The sequence below is a fragment of the Protopterus annectens genome, chromosome 16.part0, assembly GCF_019279795.1.
Source record: "Protopterus annectens isolate FY-2018-M chromosome 16.part0, PAN1.0, whole genome shotgun sequence".
In the NCBI taxonomy this organism is placed as follows: domain Eukaryota; kingdom Metazoa; phylum Chordata; order Ceratodontiformes; family Protopteridae; genus Protopterus; species Protopterus annectens.
In genome coordinates this window covers 253,267,661-253,283,041 of record NC_056750.1, presented here as the reverse complement: position 1 = coordinate 253,283,041, position 15,381 = coordinate 253,267,661, and the positions used below count along the sequence as shown (strand labels likewise).

Here is a 15,381-nt window from a genome sequence, read left to right as displayed (position 1 = left end):
TGCTGTAAAGTCAGCATTTTGAACTTTGGTACTATGAGAAAGGTGTTTAATGCGGACAAGTCCAGTATTGGTCTCCATTGAGATTCTTTTCTTGGAACAAGGAACAGTCTTGAGTAAAACCCCTGGTCTTGTTCTTGTTGTGGAACTCTTTCTATTGGTTTGAGTCAGCAGAGTGATTTGCTTGATAGCCTCTGCCCTCTGGTTTTGTGGTAGGTTTGGCATGCCTTGTTTTCTTGGCAAGGTATGAAAATGGAACCTGTACCCTCGGTCTATAATGTCCAAAATCCATTTGTCCTTTGTCAGTCTGTGCCAATTTTCTGCAAACAGAGATAATTTCCCGCCCAAGGGAGCTTCTATTTGTTCCCTGGTAGGCGGAAGTAGAGGAAAGTCATTGAGATTGTGGCTGTGGGGCAGGTGAAACCCCTGTCACTTCTTTGGTTTCCTGGCTGTCATTGTCGTCCCCTGTAAGGGCCTCTGCATTGGCCTCTTCCTCAGCCACGTCTGTTTTTACCCCTTTGAAACTTTTCTGGATTAGGAAAGGACCAGTTTTTTGAAGGCCAATTCCTACTGAGTCTGGGGGGTTGAACCTGGAGGAAATCTTTCACCGTCTGAACTGATTTTGCTTTTTCTTAGATGGTCTTTAACACATCCTTAGCATTAGCACCAAAAAGCTTGTTCCTTTCCAAAGGTGCATCCAGATGTTTTGCCTTTACATGATCTGGTAGAGGTTGATCTTTTAACCACACATGTCTACGAATGACTGCCCCTGTCATAGCTGCCCTACATGAAGCTTCCAGTGCATCGTATCCACACTGCAGGAAGTGATTGCTTACTTGCTGAGTGTTATGTACAGCTTCCTGCAAAGCCTTCCTGTCTAAAGGATCAGGAGTGGCTAATGTTTTTTGTAAATCTTCTAACAGGAAATCCTGATATTGTAACATATGAAAAAGGCAATTCAAAGCTCTCATAGATAAGGTAGTGGATGTGTAAACCTTTTTGCCCCATCTCCCTAATGACCTAGCTTCCCTGTTGGAGGGCAATGGATGTTTAGAGGTGGAAGCTGAAACTCCTTTAGGCCCCTGTGAAATAGTTTCCAAATCAGCAGTATGGGCCCTGAATAAATGGTAATGTGTTTCTGGGACCCTGTAATACATGTCTGGCTTGGCTGGAGCAGGAGGAAGTGAATCAGGGGTAGCACTAGAGTCAGAATATAAATCATCCAAAACATCAAGTACAGGAGGAATAGCTAAGGGCCTGTGCTGGGGCTTCTTAAGGAAAGTCCTAAGGCGTTTTCTGGAATCAGAATATTCCTGTCCTTGCCACTTGAAATGCTCCCTCATGGTATGCAGAACTTCCCCAAAAGAAATATCCTCAGGAGGGGAGGCCGAGGGGATGGAATCTTCTGCATCAGAGTCCTCATAGATCTGGAAGAACTCTTCCTGGCTATCAGAGTGGACAGAGCCCTCAGAATCTTCATCTGAAGGAATAGGGTCAGAGGGTTCAATCCGGGGCCTTTTATCAGAAGGTGGCTGGGATCCTCTCTCAGGATGGGCCTGCGAACCTCTAATCATACAAATTAAGTCAGCAGCCATGGACATAATTTGTGTCTCTGGAGTAGGCTGAGGTAAGGTTTTTGTAGTAAGATGCTTTGTTTTGCTGGCTGCCTTAGCCCTAGTGTAGGCCTTAATAGACATGGCCATAGGAGGCCTGGCAGGCTCCACGTGCAGGATTGACGTTGTCTACAGCAATGGTCTCGGGCATTTCCTCGGTTTCGGTATCCGGAGGAAAATCGATAACTGGCGGAGTGATGTCCGGAATCGGAGTCGTCGGTAATGCGGTGTCTTCGGTTCGGAGCGGTGGAGAGACAGTCTCAGAGGGAACCGGAGCACTCGCGCTAGGTTTTGGCGTGGAGTTGGTGGTAGACATGGGCCGAGGATGTCGTCCCGGTCTTTTCGCTTCTTGGGAGTTTGCGATGTCGGAAGTTCCGACGGCATGGTGTAAGCAAATTTATCGCCGAAAAAATCTTCAGCGAACTCCGCCCGGCACCTGAGAGTGCGCTTGTTGAAGCGAGCACAGGCTACACAGGCCGAGACGTCGTGGTCTGGGCCAAGGCAAGGAAGACAGTAAGAGTGGAAATCCTTATGAGGTATTTGTTTACCACAAGAAAGACAATGGTTAACTTTTTCAGTAATTTCTGACATCGGCTGAGGCAAGAAAAGGTCCCCAACGGGGTACTTAGCTTTTTTGATGACTTCGGAATCGAAGAATACAGGAGCTGACCGACCGGCACTTGCGAACTGCTTCTGCTTCGGGCACCGCGCGGCAAGAAAGACTGAAGAAAATGGCGTTGGCTGATGCTTATGTACTCCAGCCGCTATGACGTCCGAGAGAAATGCGACATCAGCCGACGTCGGACCCAGACTTTGGAATCCGGCCGACCGAGGGCTGCCTGAGGCAGGACAACCCACATGTTATGACTGCAGTTGCATTCTTGAAGGACATCTACATAACCATCTGCTGTATAATCAACTGGTGATCATACAAAAAATTCTTTATCACCCAAATACCACCCCAATCCTCTCTAGCCTGATCTCCCCATACAAAAATCTTGCAAGACTTCGTTCAGCAAACAAGTTACTAATTTCCAATATCAAATCTAATAATAAAGCTGGGGACTCACTTTTTACCAACGTTGTGGGCAAAATCTGGAACAAGCTTCCTAGGACACTCGCATCTCTCTCATCTACATCTCTCTTCAAGAAACACCTCAAAGAACATCTGAAAACTCATGGGCTTTGTCCCTGTTCTAAACCTGACTGAACCTTACTTTTCCCCTTATTTTCTCTTCTTGCTATACTCCTTCCTTCTTGACCTTGTCCCCTCTGCAGCATTAATCTATAGAACATAACTTTATTCTAGCCCTTGTGTATTTCTTTTACTACCTTTTTCACTTTTCTCCCTCTATGACTTACAAATGACAACACTAGAACCTTAAGTGCACCTGTACTTCATTGTAACTTAAACCTATGTAAAGACTATGCTACCATTCCTCTTAGACACAATTTTTATTTTGTATTACAAACACTATTATTTCTCTTATGCAGCTGAACTTTAGTTCATTTTTAACGGTTGTATCTAGTAATTTTACTATGGGGCATATCTCCCTGTGAACTTGGTCATGTTTTAAGTATTGTATTTTGTAACTTTGTACTATTTTTTGGAGCTTAACTCCTGAGCCTCTACTGAAAATGGGCATGTATCCAGCTAGACTAGCCCAGTCAACAAATGTAAAATAAAAAAAAAATAATGACTGCAACATTGAAACACGATGAACATCACAGGGTAGTGAGGGAAAAGAGAGGGCGAAAGCGAATACCATCATTGAAATACTGAATAGAGAAAACAATAAAGCAGCCAAGACAAGAAGTGTCATTGTTAGAAGATTAAACAGGAAATAGATCAACAAAAATACTAAGATAGATGTGATAAAAGCAATGCACAGTATTAGAACAGACCAGGCTCTATTATGCACCACTGGAAATAAACTAAATTTCAAAACAGGCAGAAAGACTTAGAAGATAAGGGAAAGCACAAAACAAGCAATTTATTGATGACCCAAAAAAGTTTGAGACAGAATTGGGAAATAAGGTAAAAGGAATTGAAAGACCGCCAAAAAAGTAGTAGTAGATACATTTTGGATAAGTATCTATGAAGATCCTGTGGAACATAAAGATGCTAAATGGACAGAAGTAAAAGAAAGAATACAAAGTTTAAAGGTACAGGATATGAAATGGGATGAAGTAACAGCCAAAGAGATTGAAAGAAAGTTGAGAAAAGCCTCTAACTGGAAAACCCCAGGCCCAGATGCAGTACCTAACTTTTGGTTTAAAGTATTGACTTCTTTGCACGAGGGTTTAGTCACGAGTACTAACTATTTAAATGCGCACCCCAAACGCACACCGCAGTGGTTAACAGGAAAAACAATGCTCTTGCTTAAGAATGCAGCTGCAAGCTACCCTAAAAATTATATGCCAATAACTTGTCTTCCAACGACGTATAAACTATAAATGGGAATGGACGAGACAGAGTTTAGAGTCATTTAGAAGAAAACTCAATTATGGCAGTAGAACAAAAGGTAATAAAAGAAAGTCATATGGAACAAAGGATCATTTGTTGTTAAAGTTATAGTGGAGAACTAAGAAGGGGAAGGATCCAAGTATGGCATGGATTGACTACAAAAAATCTGACAGTATCCCCCAAGATGCACCCTACACTGATTGACTACATTACAGTAACCAAGAAACAGTGGCAGACCACTTTGCAATTAAGCCACGATAAAGGACATTATTATTCCAGGGATAAAAATTCAAAGGGGGATATATTCCAGGGTGACACTGCTACTGTTGCTATTCTGCCTTGCCATTAAGCTGTTTACTTAACAGCTTTGGCCATGGCTACAATCTGGTTTCTAGAAAACAACAAATTCTAATGACTTTTCTTTGTTGATGATTTAAAACTGTACAACTCATCAGATGAGGAACTGAAAGCACAGCTACAGGTTGTCAAACGTTTTCAGATGACATTGGAATGTCATTTGGTCTTGATAAATGTGCAAAAGCAACCTTTAAAAAAAAAAAAAAAAAAAAAAAAGGAAAACTGCAGCACCAGGAAAATATCAGTTTGGGACAAGAATGTGATATAAAAACTTGAGCAAGAAGGAGTTTATAAATACTTGGGAATTGATAAAGGCTCAGCAATAAAACATGAACAAATGCCAATAAAGCTCAGTAAGAAGTACTTTAGAAGACTTAAATCCTGAAACCAGCACTGATATCTAGGAACAAGATCCAAGCCATAAATCAATTTGCTCTTCCTGTCCTAACAGTTTTGGAGTGACTGACTGGCCCCAAAAAAAGTGTTGGATAGACTGGATATTAAAACAAGGATGCTTCACGCTCACCAAATGATTTATAAAATTCAGTGTATACCAAGATTATACATTCCCAATTCCGAAGGTGGGATGGGTCCTTCTTGAAATTGATTACATGTATTGCTCTGCAATCGCGGGACTTCACACGCCAACTGACCTCAAGATCCAAATGTAGTAAAAGTTTTGAAACATGAGAATAAATCTAAGATGACATCTCTGCTTAATTTAGCAGAAGCATATTGGTTACAAGCAGGAATGGAAATCAAACCAGAAGTAGATTAAAAACCGGCAGCAACTGAATGTGCTAAAAAAACAAAAAGAATATAATGTGAAGGACCAGATGAGAAGGCAAGAAATGTGGAAAAAACAAATATAGTTGCATGTATAGAAAACTTCTGGAAGAGCTTCAGGTTGATCACAAATTAATGCAGGAATGGTCAAGGAGAGGTGAATTCACATCAAGAAATCAAAGGTCAATATATTGGCAGCCCAAGAAAGTGGGCTACGTACACACCGGTTTACAAAGTCCATTGAACATGTGGGAGAAACAGACATCTGTGGGTTTTGTAAAACCAAATTGGAAAGAGTTGCACACCTCATTAATGGTTGTGACATACTAATGGCAGAGGGACTGTATACTGAAAAGCATAATAATGTGGCAAGACTGTTGCACTGAGGATTGTGCAAATATTATGGTACTGAAGTGGCTGAAAAACACTGGAAACATGAGCCACAAAGCATCACGAAAATGATGAAGTCTATCACATGGGATCACCCATTACCAACAGTTCAAAAGATAGATGACAGAAAACCGGATATAGTGGTCCATGAAAAGAAGACAAAAGTAGCATTGATCATTGAAATCGCCACACTCAGTGACTAGTGTCTTACACAGAAAGTCATAAAATATCAGAATTTGCAGGCAGAAACGAAAGCAATGTGGACGAAAGATACTCACAGTTCCAACAGTAGTAGGAGCAATGGGGTCTTATAAAAAAAAAATCTACAGTTGTACTTGGATATGTTACGCCTGCAACTGCCCACTGATCACATAGCAGTTGTCAGAAGGATCCCACCCTCGCCTACTATCCAAAGGAGGCAAGAAAAACAAGCAACCCAACCTTCCTGACAGGTTGCAATAGACATTTAAGATAATGTGCTCCTGGATCGGAGACCCACAGCCACCATTTTCCTACTGTGTAACCAGACACTGCCTTCAGGTTATCCCTAAAAAGAGTGAGAGTTGTGGACTTAGTCGGTTAGCCTTTTTTTTTTTTTAATATTCCAGAGTGGTCTGACAAGGAGGAAGTAAGGACAGCTATGAATAGGATGAAGAATGGAAAGGCTGTTGGCCCAGATGACATACCAGTGGAAGCATGGAGATGCTTAGGAGAAATGGCACTGGAATTTTTAACCAGATTGTTTAATGAAATTTTGGAAAGTCAGAGGATGCCTGAGGAGTGGAGAAAAAGTGTTTTGGTACCTAACTAAGAATAAGGGTGATGTGCAGAGCTGCAGCATCTACAGAGGGATAAAATTGATCAGTCACAGCTTGAAGTTATGGGAAAGAGTAGTGGAAGCTAGGTTAAGAAAGGAGGAGATTATTAGTGATCAGCAGTATGGTTTCATGCCAGGAAAGACTACAGATGCAATGTTTGCTCTGAGAGTGTTGTTGGAGAAATACAGCGAAGCTCAGGAGGAGTTGAATTGTGTCCTTTGTTGACTTGGAGAAAGCATATGACAGGGTGCCTAGACAGGAGATGTGGTATTGTATGAGGAAGTCGGGAGTGGCAGAGAAGTATGTAAGAGTGGTACAGGATATGTACGAGGGTAGTGTGACATTGGTGAGGACTGCGGTGGGAGTGATAGATACGTTTAAGGTGGAGGTGGGATTACATCAAAGATCAGCTCTGAGCCCTTTCTTATTTGCAGTGGTGATGGACAGGTTGACAGATGAGATCAGACAGGAGGCCCTGTGGACTATGATGTTTGCAGATGACATTGTGATATGTAATGAGAGTAGGGACCAGGCTGAGACGACCCTGGAAAGGTGGAGATGTGCTTTAGAGAGGAGAGGAATGCAGGTCAGCAAGACTAAAACAGAGTACGTGTGTGTAAATAAGAGGGAGGGTAGAGGAATGGTGAGGATGCAGGGAGTAGAGTTGGTAAAGGTGGATGAGTTTAAGTACTTGGGATCAACAGTTCAAAGTAATGGCGAGTGTGGAAGAGAGGTGAAGAAGAGAGTACAGGTAAGGTGGAGAAAAGTGTCAGGAGTGATTTGTGACAGACTGGTATCAGTAAGAGTGAAAGGGAAGGTCTACAAGAGGGTAATGAGACCAGCTATGTTATATGGGTTGGAAACTGTGGCATTGACAAAAAGGCAGGAGTCATTTGTGATTTGTGTGGTGGTAGAGTGCGTTTCTGCCTTGGAGGTTTCTACTGTTTGGGCAGATTTCTATTGAGAGCTTCCGTGAATATGGGTGTGAGGTTAGCATTTTTGAGAGCACTGTGATGGTGGATGTTCTGGAGGGCTACATGTACCATGTGGTGGGGTGCAGGTGTTAACCTTCTTGTCTTGACCAGCTATTCCAGTCTTGGCTGGAGAGTGCATGGCTTCCAATTTGGATATACAAGTGCATCTCTCACAAGTCTCAGTGTTGAGGGGTAAGAGGAGAGGGCTGGCTGTGTACATGAGGCAGTTGCTATACTGCCTCAAGATTCCCAAGTTCACCAGGTTTAATAGGAGAAAGCACAGGGAACTGACCTTTACACATGCCTGGAGGGATGGGCATTATTAATAAGTATTAGAGTGGATTCCTTGAAGGACGTTAAGTACTAATTGTGCTTGTGTGCTACAGTAATTGCTAAAAAAAAGTGCTAGACAAATAAGCTAGTTAAAGTGCAAGAGAGAAGAGTACTTGCAAGATCTAAGGGAAAAATTTAAGAGCAGACTTCATGGCACCGGTAATGGTTTACCCTAGCTTAGCGGTAATGGGTGGTGCAAAAACAAAGGATTTTAAAGCAGAAAGTTAAAAGGGATAGAAAAGCTGCCCAAACAGACTATCTACAATTTCAGAGCTGGAGATCACTCCGTTTGTGGTAGATAAGCTGCCTAGTTGCTTACCACTCCCACTGAGGAGCAGAAAGGCTTCCCTATAACACAAAGTCTGGGGAACTAACTAGAACATAGTTCTGAATACAGCAAATCTATCTGGACTACTAACAGGAAAGGCGGGAAAACAAGCTAGAATTTTTTTTTTTTTTTTTTTTTTTTTTTTTTTTACAGAAAAAAGCACTTAAAACAGTAAAAATCACTTTAAACAGTGCAGGCTATTACACGAGTGTGAATGCAAAATACAGTAAATGCAGTTCAAATAAATGCAATACAATGAAAAACGATTAAAAGTGCAAAATACAGTATAATCAAGAAAAAGCAAAATGGAGATACAAGTCTCTTTCTCCTTCCTGTTGCCCTTTTAGTCTGCAGAACGCCAAAACGGGATCCGCGGAGCTTAAACAAGCGCAAACAGGTTTTTTTAAAGCAGAAAGTTAAAAGGGATACAAAAGCTGCCAAAACGGCCAATAAGCTACAATTTCAGAGCTGGAAACCACTCCTCGTATGTCCAGTGTATGCTGGACTCTTTCCTCTCTGTCCAGTGTATGCAGGACTCTTTCCTCTCTGGTTAGACAACATGGGAAGAACACTGATAACTGAAAGGCTTAGTTCAATGCCAACTCTGACATCTCCAGTCACAAATTAAGATTTACAATTTACATTTGTTCTGTCTTTTGGGAATATTAATAAAGGTACTTTACACATTAGGGCTTGTAGTTATGCAACTGCAATCAGCAGAGCAGGTTTTCAAGTAAAAAACGTAAGGGGTACAATAACAGCTGGTTCAACTGGGGACACAGTCAGCCTTTTCAACATAAAATTCAAATCCCATGGTGGGGCTACAGCTTTCCTAAGACATCCAATGTGTAGGAAGTTTAAAATGGAGAGGCACACTCCCTCTAAAAGGGGGGGGGGTTCGGAAGAAGGCAGACCAATATGGCTAAAAAGCATACTGCCCAAGAAGTAAAGTCCAACCCATTCCAAAGGTTTTAATGCAGAACACACACACACACACAGACACAGACACAGACACAGACACAGACACAGACACACGTTTTGAAATCTAGGTTGCTCCTTTTGCATTACAGGGAAAACATCTTCCATTTCTGTCACAGTATCACTTCTAGCCTCTCTTTCCTTAACTTCCAAATTACCCTAGAAAGTAAGGGATGGGAAGGAAAGCTTTCAGAAACGGATCTGCCCTACAAGAACAGTTCCTGGCAAGGGATAGGAAGGAACGCTTTCAGACACAGATCTGCTCTACTCAAGAAAAGTTCAAAATGCCCAGTATGGTGCTGTGGTGCTCTGGTGTAAAATGTCTTCACCATCTATTGCTTAAAGAAACAAAAAAGAAGTCCATCTCTGATACACCCCACCTGTTTCAAGGTCCAGAACTACATCCCTGCCTAGCATCCACTTGGGGGGGGTTCTGTAGAGGTCCTGATTAATCTGTCAAGACAATACTCTTGGGAAAGCATGGAAGAAGCCCTCAAAAGTCATGCCTTGACCACAAGGCCACTTCCCAAGCCTAGACTGCCAGCTTACCAAGTGGGTAGGAGTGAATATATACCACAAAAACACTGCTTGCATTGAGCTTGTACATCCCTTTTCGAAGTAGGCTAGACAGCCATGAATGTCAACATGACTGCCGTCATCTCTTTCATTCTGATATGCTTTCAGTCTGAGAAAGCATCTCTGGAGTGTGAATAGGTTCGTGTAGGATCATAGGAGGTTACTAGGCTAATGGCCCTGTGGCCCTTACAAGCCTAGCCAAGAGTTTATTCTTAAAAAAGAAACCTCACTCAGCACCTATTGCCCCTGTCAATGAGGGACAAAGGTGGAACTCCCGGGACAAATTTGTGGATTCCCGTCCACTCAAAGGCTGCGTCTGAAGATGCTCAGCGATGTACTCTGACATGTATGGGAAGTCTATTCCAGAGACTGGGCAGCCTCTGGGAGACAAACCTGTCTCTCCAGCAGATTTTGTTGATGTCACATATTAGATTTAGGCCTATCGAGTGGGCAATGTGCAAGGAGTTTACAGATATGGAGCATCTCTAGTAGGGTAGGGTCAGATATTGCCTTGTAGGTGAGAGACCGATCACCTCTGAGCAAGCTGTATGATACAGAGTACAGTGATAGTGATTTAAGCCTGTTCGCATGTTTGGAGGCCATGTATTCTCTTTGTGAGGAATTGCTGTGGCCTTTCCAGTTGGTGCAGCTGTTTGGAGAGGTACACACCAAACGGGGCGTTATGCTCAATTTTATGTCTAATAAGAGAGGAGTATAGAAACGCAATAACTTTTTCTGGAAACAATCCCTTTACTTATGAGATGAACCAAGTAAAAGGCTCTTCTGACCACCACCGCTACATGATGGTCGAATGTGAGGTTGTCAACCTGAGTACCACAGGTCTCGGCACAGGTTGTGTGCTTAGGGGGTTGCCATTGATGTGGTAATCAGCAGGGGCTGTGTTTTTGGTAAATGGTACAATGCATTTACTTGCATTTAACTTAAGGCCATGACTTTGGCACCAGTTTATAGCTGTGAGACCCTCTTGCAGTATGTTAACATTTGAGGAGTCAATGACCACACCCAACTTACAGTCATCCGCAAACGTGGTCAGTCACAGGCTCTTTGCCTGGACCTCTGAGTAAATGCCAAACAGTACGGGTCCCAGGACAGATCCATGGAGGACACCACTACTGATAGGTTCTGCCACTTCTGACAGCAGACCTATTTTGACCTTGTGGGTCCTGCGAGCCAGCTGGCCACCCAGCTGACTAGATAGCCATTAACACCAAGTAGTGTTAGCTTTTCAATGATGCCAGAGTGGGGGATTGTGTCAAAGGCCTTGGTCAGGTCAAGGTAGCTGTATGTAATGACTTTTCCTCAACCAGGGCCCTTGGTGACCGTCTCAAAGTCAACTAGGTTCAATAGGCAAGATATGCACCTAATGAATCAAAACTGGGTGGGGTAGAATGCTTGGAGATTGCCTATGTCCTTGTTTATGAGATCCAAAATAATACGCTCCATGGCTTTACAGATCAGACTTGTCAAGATAATGGGGCGATAGTTTCCCGGGTCAGTAGTTGCACCACCTTTGTGCAAGGGGATGATAATGGCAGTTCTCCACTCTGCTGGAATGAAGCCTGTAATTAGGCTGTGGTTGAATAGGGTGCTCAATGGCGAAGCTAGTTCTTTCTGGAGATGGTGCAGAATACAGCCTGGGATACTATCAGGTCCCATGGTGACTGTGTTCTTTGCCTTGGATAGGGCTTTTAACGCTTTTAACACTATCTACAGAGATGTGAGGTGTGGGACATGTATGGGGGATGTTAACTGGGCCTTTAGGGGGGCGATAAGGGGGTGAAGTTTGCGCTGAACCCATCAGCTAACAGGTTGGCTAAGTCAGCAGGATCAGTGTAAGTGGTACCATTAAGTATTAGTTCAGAACAAACTTGGGCTTTGCCATGGAGGTTCCTAACATAACTGAAGGACTTGTGGTTTCCCTTTGTTTTGGAGGCTAGTTTCAACTCATACTTTGCTTTGGAGGTTTTCACTAGTGATCTAATTTGCTTGTTGAGGCGGAGGAGGGAGTTTTTCTGATTTGGAATTTGTTCCTTTTTACCCTTGGGCAACAGATTCTTCCCTTTGTTGTAAAGCCTGTTGATACAGGATGTCCACCAGATAGGTGCGAGTTTCCTTGAGGAGCAGGTCCTCGTTCTGTTGGGTATGGCTTGGTCCACGCAGTTGTGCAGTGCTTGTACACTGCACTGGCATATTGTTCAGCACAGTTGTCTGCATCATCCGAGGGGGTGGTGGTGTAAAGCTGCTGATACCCTCCCTTAGGAGGTTGTAGTCAGCTTTTGAGAAGTTTTTTATCTTGGTTTTAGCCAAGGAGGGGTTGGGTGGGATAGAAACTTCGAATGAGACAGACCGATCTTATCTCACCAGGGAAGAACATATTATGGGAATGGTGCAGCAGCTGCCCATGTTGGTGAGAACCAAGTCCAATATGTTATCGCCCCTTGTGGGGGATGAGACCAGCTGATCTAGTGTGTTAGAATTGATGAGGTCAAGGAATCGTTGGGTGAGAGCATTATTGCAGGAATAGTTCACCCAGTCTATGGTGGGGTAGTTGATGTCACCAAGGATCAGGGTGTTAGGGGGTACCTTGATGGAGTCAAATAGAGCCAGGTAGATGGAGTGGGTGTCCTGAGACATGGAGGGGGGGGGTCTAGAGCTGGCTATAGCTTAGATGGGTATCTTGCCACCTGACAGTTGCAGCTGGAGCAATTCCAGTGCGTCATACTGGTAAACCAGTCTGGAGGTGTGCCTGTTCTTAGTGAAGAGAGAGACTCCACTACCCTAAGTCTTTTCCGACCTCATTTTGGGGTCAGAAAGTGTGGAATGAGGTACAGCCTGGTAAGGCAGGGGTGCTCCCCACAGCTGTGAACCAAGCTTCCGTGACTGCAGACATCAGCATCTTCCAGTGTGAGGACAGCCTCCAGTGAGTCCATTTTCAGATTAATGGAAAAGTATTCTGTAAATTCAAAGTTGCTCTCAAGTGCTTAAGGAGTCATGAGAGACAAGAAAGCCTTTAGGTTCAATATTATGAATTCTGGGACTCCTAGGAACTTGTATCACTTTGACAAGTCCAAAATGGGTTTCCATTTGGTGGTGTTCTCTGATTGAATAAAAGCCTTAGGGTTTCTTCTCCACTCGGCACTTTTTTCTACATTACCATAATGAAGCGAGTCTCTTGTCAGGTCAGAACTCTCTACTCTCTGGTAATTCCTTGCATTTTTGGAAATTATTCTTGTTTGTAGCCTGGTGAGATATGTAGAAACCACATGTCATTTGGCCTTGTTCTTCATTTTTCCCCTTAAGAATTAGGATACCAAGGCTCAGCTATTTGTGGGGTGGGGGGTTTGGGTACAGGAAGAGAAGGGTAGGATAATCATTGCTACCCTATCTTAACAGGTCTGGCCCTGAAAGCCTCTAGTCCCCACCTTCTGCTCTGAATTTCACTTTTTTGGGATCCAAATAATAAAATGCATTGCATATGATGATCACCGTGAGACACATGGCATTTACAAGCACAAAAATAAACTTTTTCTAAGGTGGCCATGTACGCCTCCAGGGTGCATCAGTAACATACTAGCAAATGCTACAATATACTGTTGCAACTCTACAGTTCAATAAAAAAAGGTGCTTGCCATGCTGGAGGTCATTCATATCTGCCCAGTCTGTAGACCAAAGCAGATGCTAAAAAGAACACAAACTTGTTGAAACCTGCATGCATTCAGTATGGCAAGAAGGAAATGAAATTTGGAGTGGAATTATGCCTGGCATGGGGGGGGGGTACATGTTTCTTTAAGTCTGGCTAGGCTACAAGCCTCCCCGTGACAAATATCGCTGTAATGACAACTGGAACAGTAATCCACATAACATCCTACACATTCTAGTTCTATTTAATAATTCCATATCCTATTTCTTCAGGGGTTTCACAGAGAGCATATTCTTTATTACCTACATTACCTTTGGGGCTTCCCAGTTCCATGAAAGAAATGGCCCAACTGATACTCTAGCCTTAATCATTACTGCCAAATTTTACACAGATTCTGGAATTAAGCATTAAAGTGCAAGATGGAGATTGTGCATCTACACATGTCCAATTGCAAATCATAATCTGTGAAAAGCATAAGAATGCCTTATGATGCGTTCACCACACCCAGTTCTGTTCTCTTATCTTTCACATAAGAGTTCTGTGAAGACCCATGAGTGAAGTAGACAACCAGTCTGAACAGCAGCAAACAGCAGTTAGTGAAACACTTTCAACCAAACGTATACAGTTTGCTTGTCCCCCCATCCCACAATCAGCTTACTCACTCACCCATTTGTTCAGGGAATGCAGCTGCTCTTCCTCATCTTCAGAGTCCAGAATGATATCAGAGCTCTCTGGTATGATGCTGGTCTGAAAGAGACACTCTGTCGGACCCAGGGGATCTGAAAGTAAAGAAAGATGGCTGTATTACGATCAAGGAAAAAACAACACAATTAGTCAACACTAAAGAATTCTGAATCAGACTAGTGGCAGATAAAGCACTCTCATTTAGAGTAAAAGCATTTCTTCAGTATAGAGCACACCACAGTCCTGGTGTTGTGATGTTTATGCTTTGTCTCTGGATTTATTAGATAGCATTCACATGATGGTGACTGTATTTACAGGATACACATGAGGGTTTGTTAGTACAATTGATGAAGTCACTTTGGTGACAAAACCAGAAAGTACAGCTGTGTACACTACTTATTTTATTTATTTTACATTTGTTGACCGGGCTAGTCTAGCTGGATACATGTCCTTTTTCAGTAGAGGCCCGGGGGGAAAAGCTCCAGAAGTAATGAAAGGTACATATCATATACAAAGAAGGTGCATATCATATACAGGCAAAGGTAAATATTATACACATAAGATATATAAACAATTGGTTATGCATTCTGTTGCCTAGAGGTGCAGGCAAGTGAACATATTAGTAACATATAGACAAACACAAATTGACTTCAGTTCCATTAGGAAACCAGTGGAGGCTTTTGTAGTTAATCTAAGAAGGTTACAAAGTGCTTCCATCTGGGACAGAGAAAGATTTTGGGATGGTAAGAGGCTAGGTGGTGTTGGACGTTTGGTGCTAGTCTGGTTTAGTACAGGAGCATAGCCAGTGGGACTTAAGGAATTCTTTAAGGTGATTTTTGAATTGATTTAGAGAGGTCAAGAGTCTTAGTTTGCTTGGAAGGGAGTTCCGGAGTTTTCCAATGGAATTAGCAGAGAGAGCGTCACCTCCCGAGTTGTTAGATTTAATGGTTTGCACTTGGAGGCTTTTAGATGATCTGAGGCAAGTGAGGTTGGAGTAGGGGGTAAGTATTTTGCTCAATGAGGGGGTTTTGTCAGGTTGATTCATTATTTTGAATGCCTCAGCAAGTTGGTTGAGTTTGAGTATATTGGGCAATTCTAGCCAGTCAAGTGATTTTAGGTTTAGGCAGTGATGGGTTTGATAAGGCATTCCTGTTATAAATCTGGCTATATGGTTATAGGCTGTGGAAAGTTTATTGAGCTCACTCTTGTTGAGAAATGAGAGTATCGGGGAGGCATATAGGAGGGTGGAAAGTAAGTGGGTGCGTGCGATTGTTAGTTTGGTGTGTGGGGTTAAGAAGTTCTTTATTCTATACATGGACCCGAGTTTCTTGTTTACAGACTTGATGGTCAGGCTGACATGTGTGTCATATTTTAGTTTGTGGTCAATGGTCACACCTAGTAGTTTGGTGTTGGAGACCG

General features: G+C 42.8%; 1 protein-coding gene across 3 annotated transcripts in view; it reads right to left on the bottom strand.

Annotated features, from left to right (window-relative positions):
- Positions 1-15,381, bottom strand: part of TINF2 (TERF1 interacting nuclear factor 2) — a 767,662-nt gene that overhangs the window by 192,263 nt on the left and 560,018 nt on the right. For all 3 annotated transcript variants that reach the window (XM_044058404.1, XM_044058402.1, XM_044058403.1), the window contains one exon: positions 13,945-14,057. In XM_044058404.1, coding sequence (XP_043914339.1) covers positions 13,945-14,057 — 113 coding nt within the window. The remainder of the gene's footprint in view (positions 1-13,944; positions 14,058-15,381) is intronic.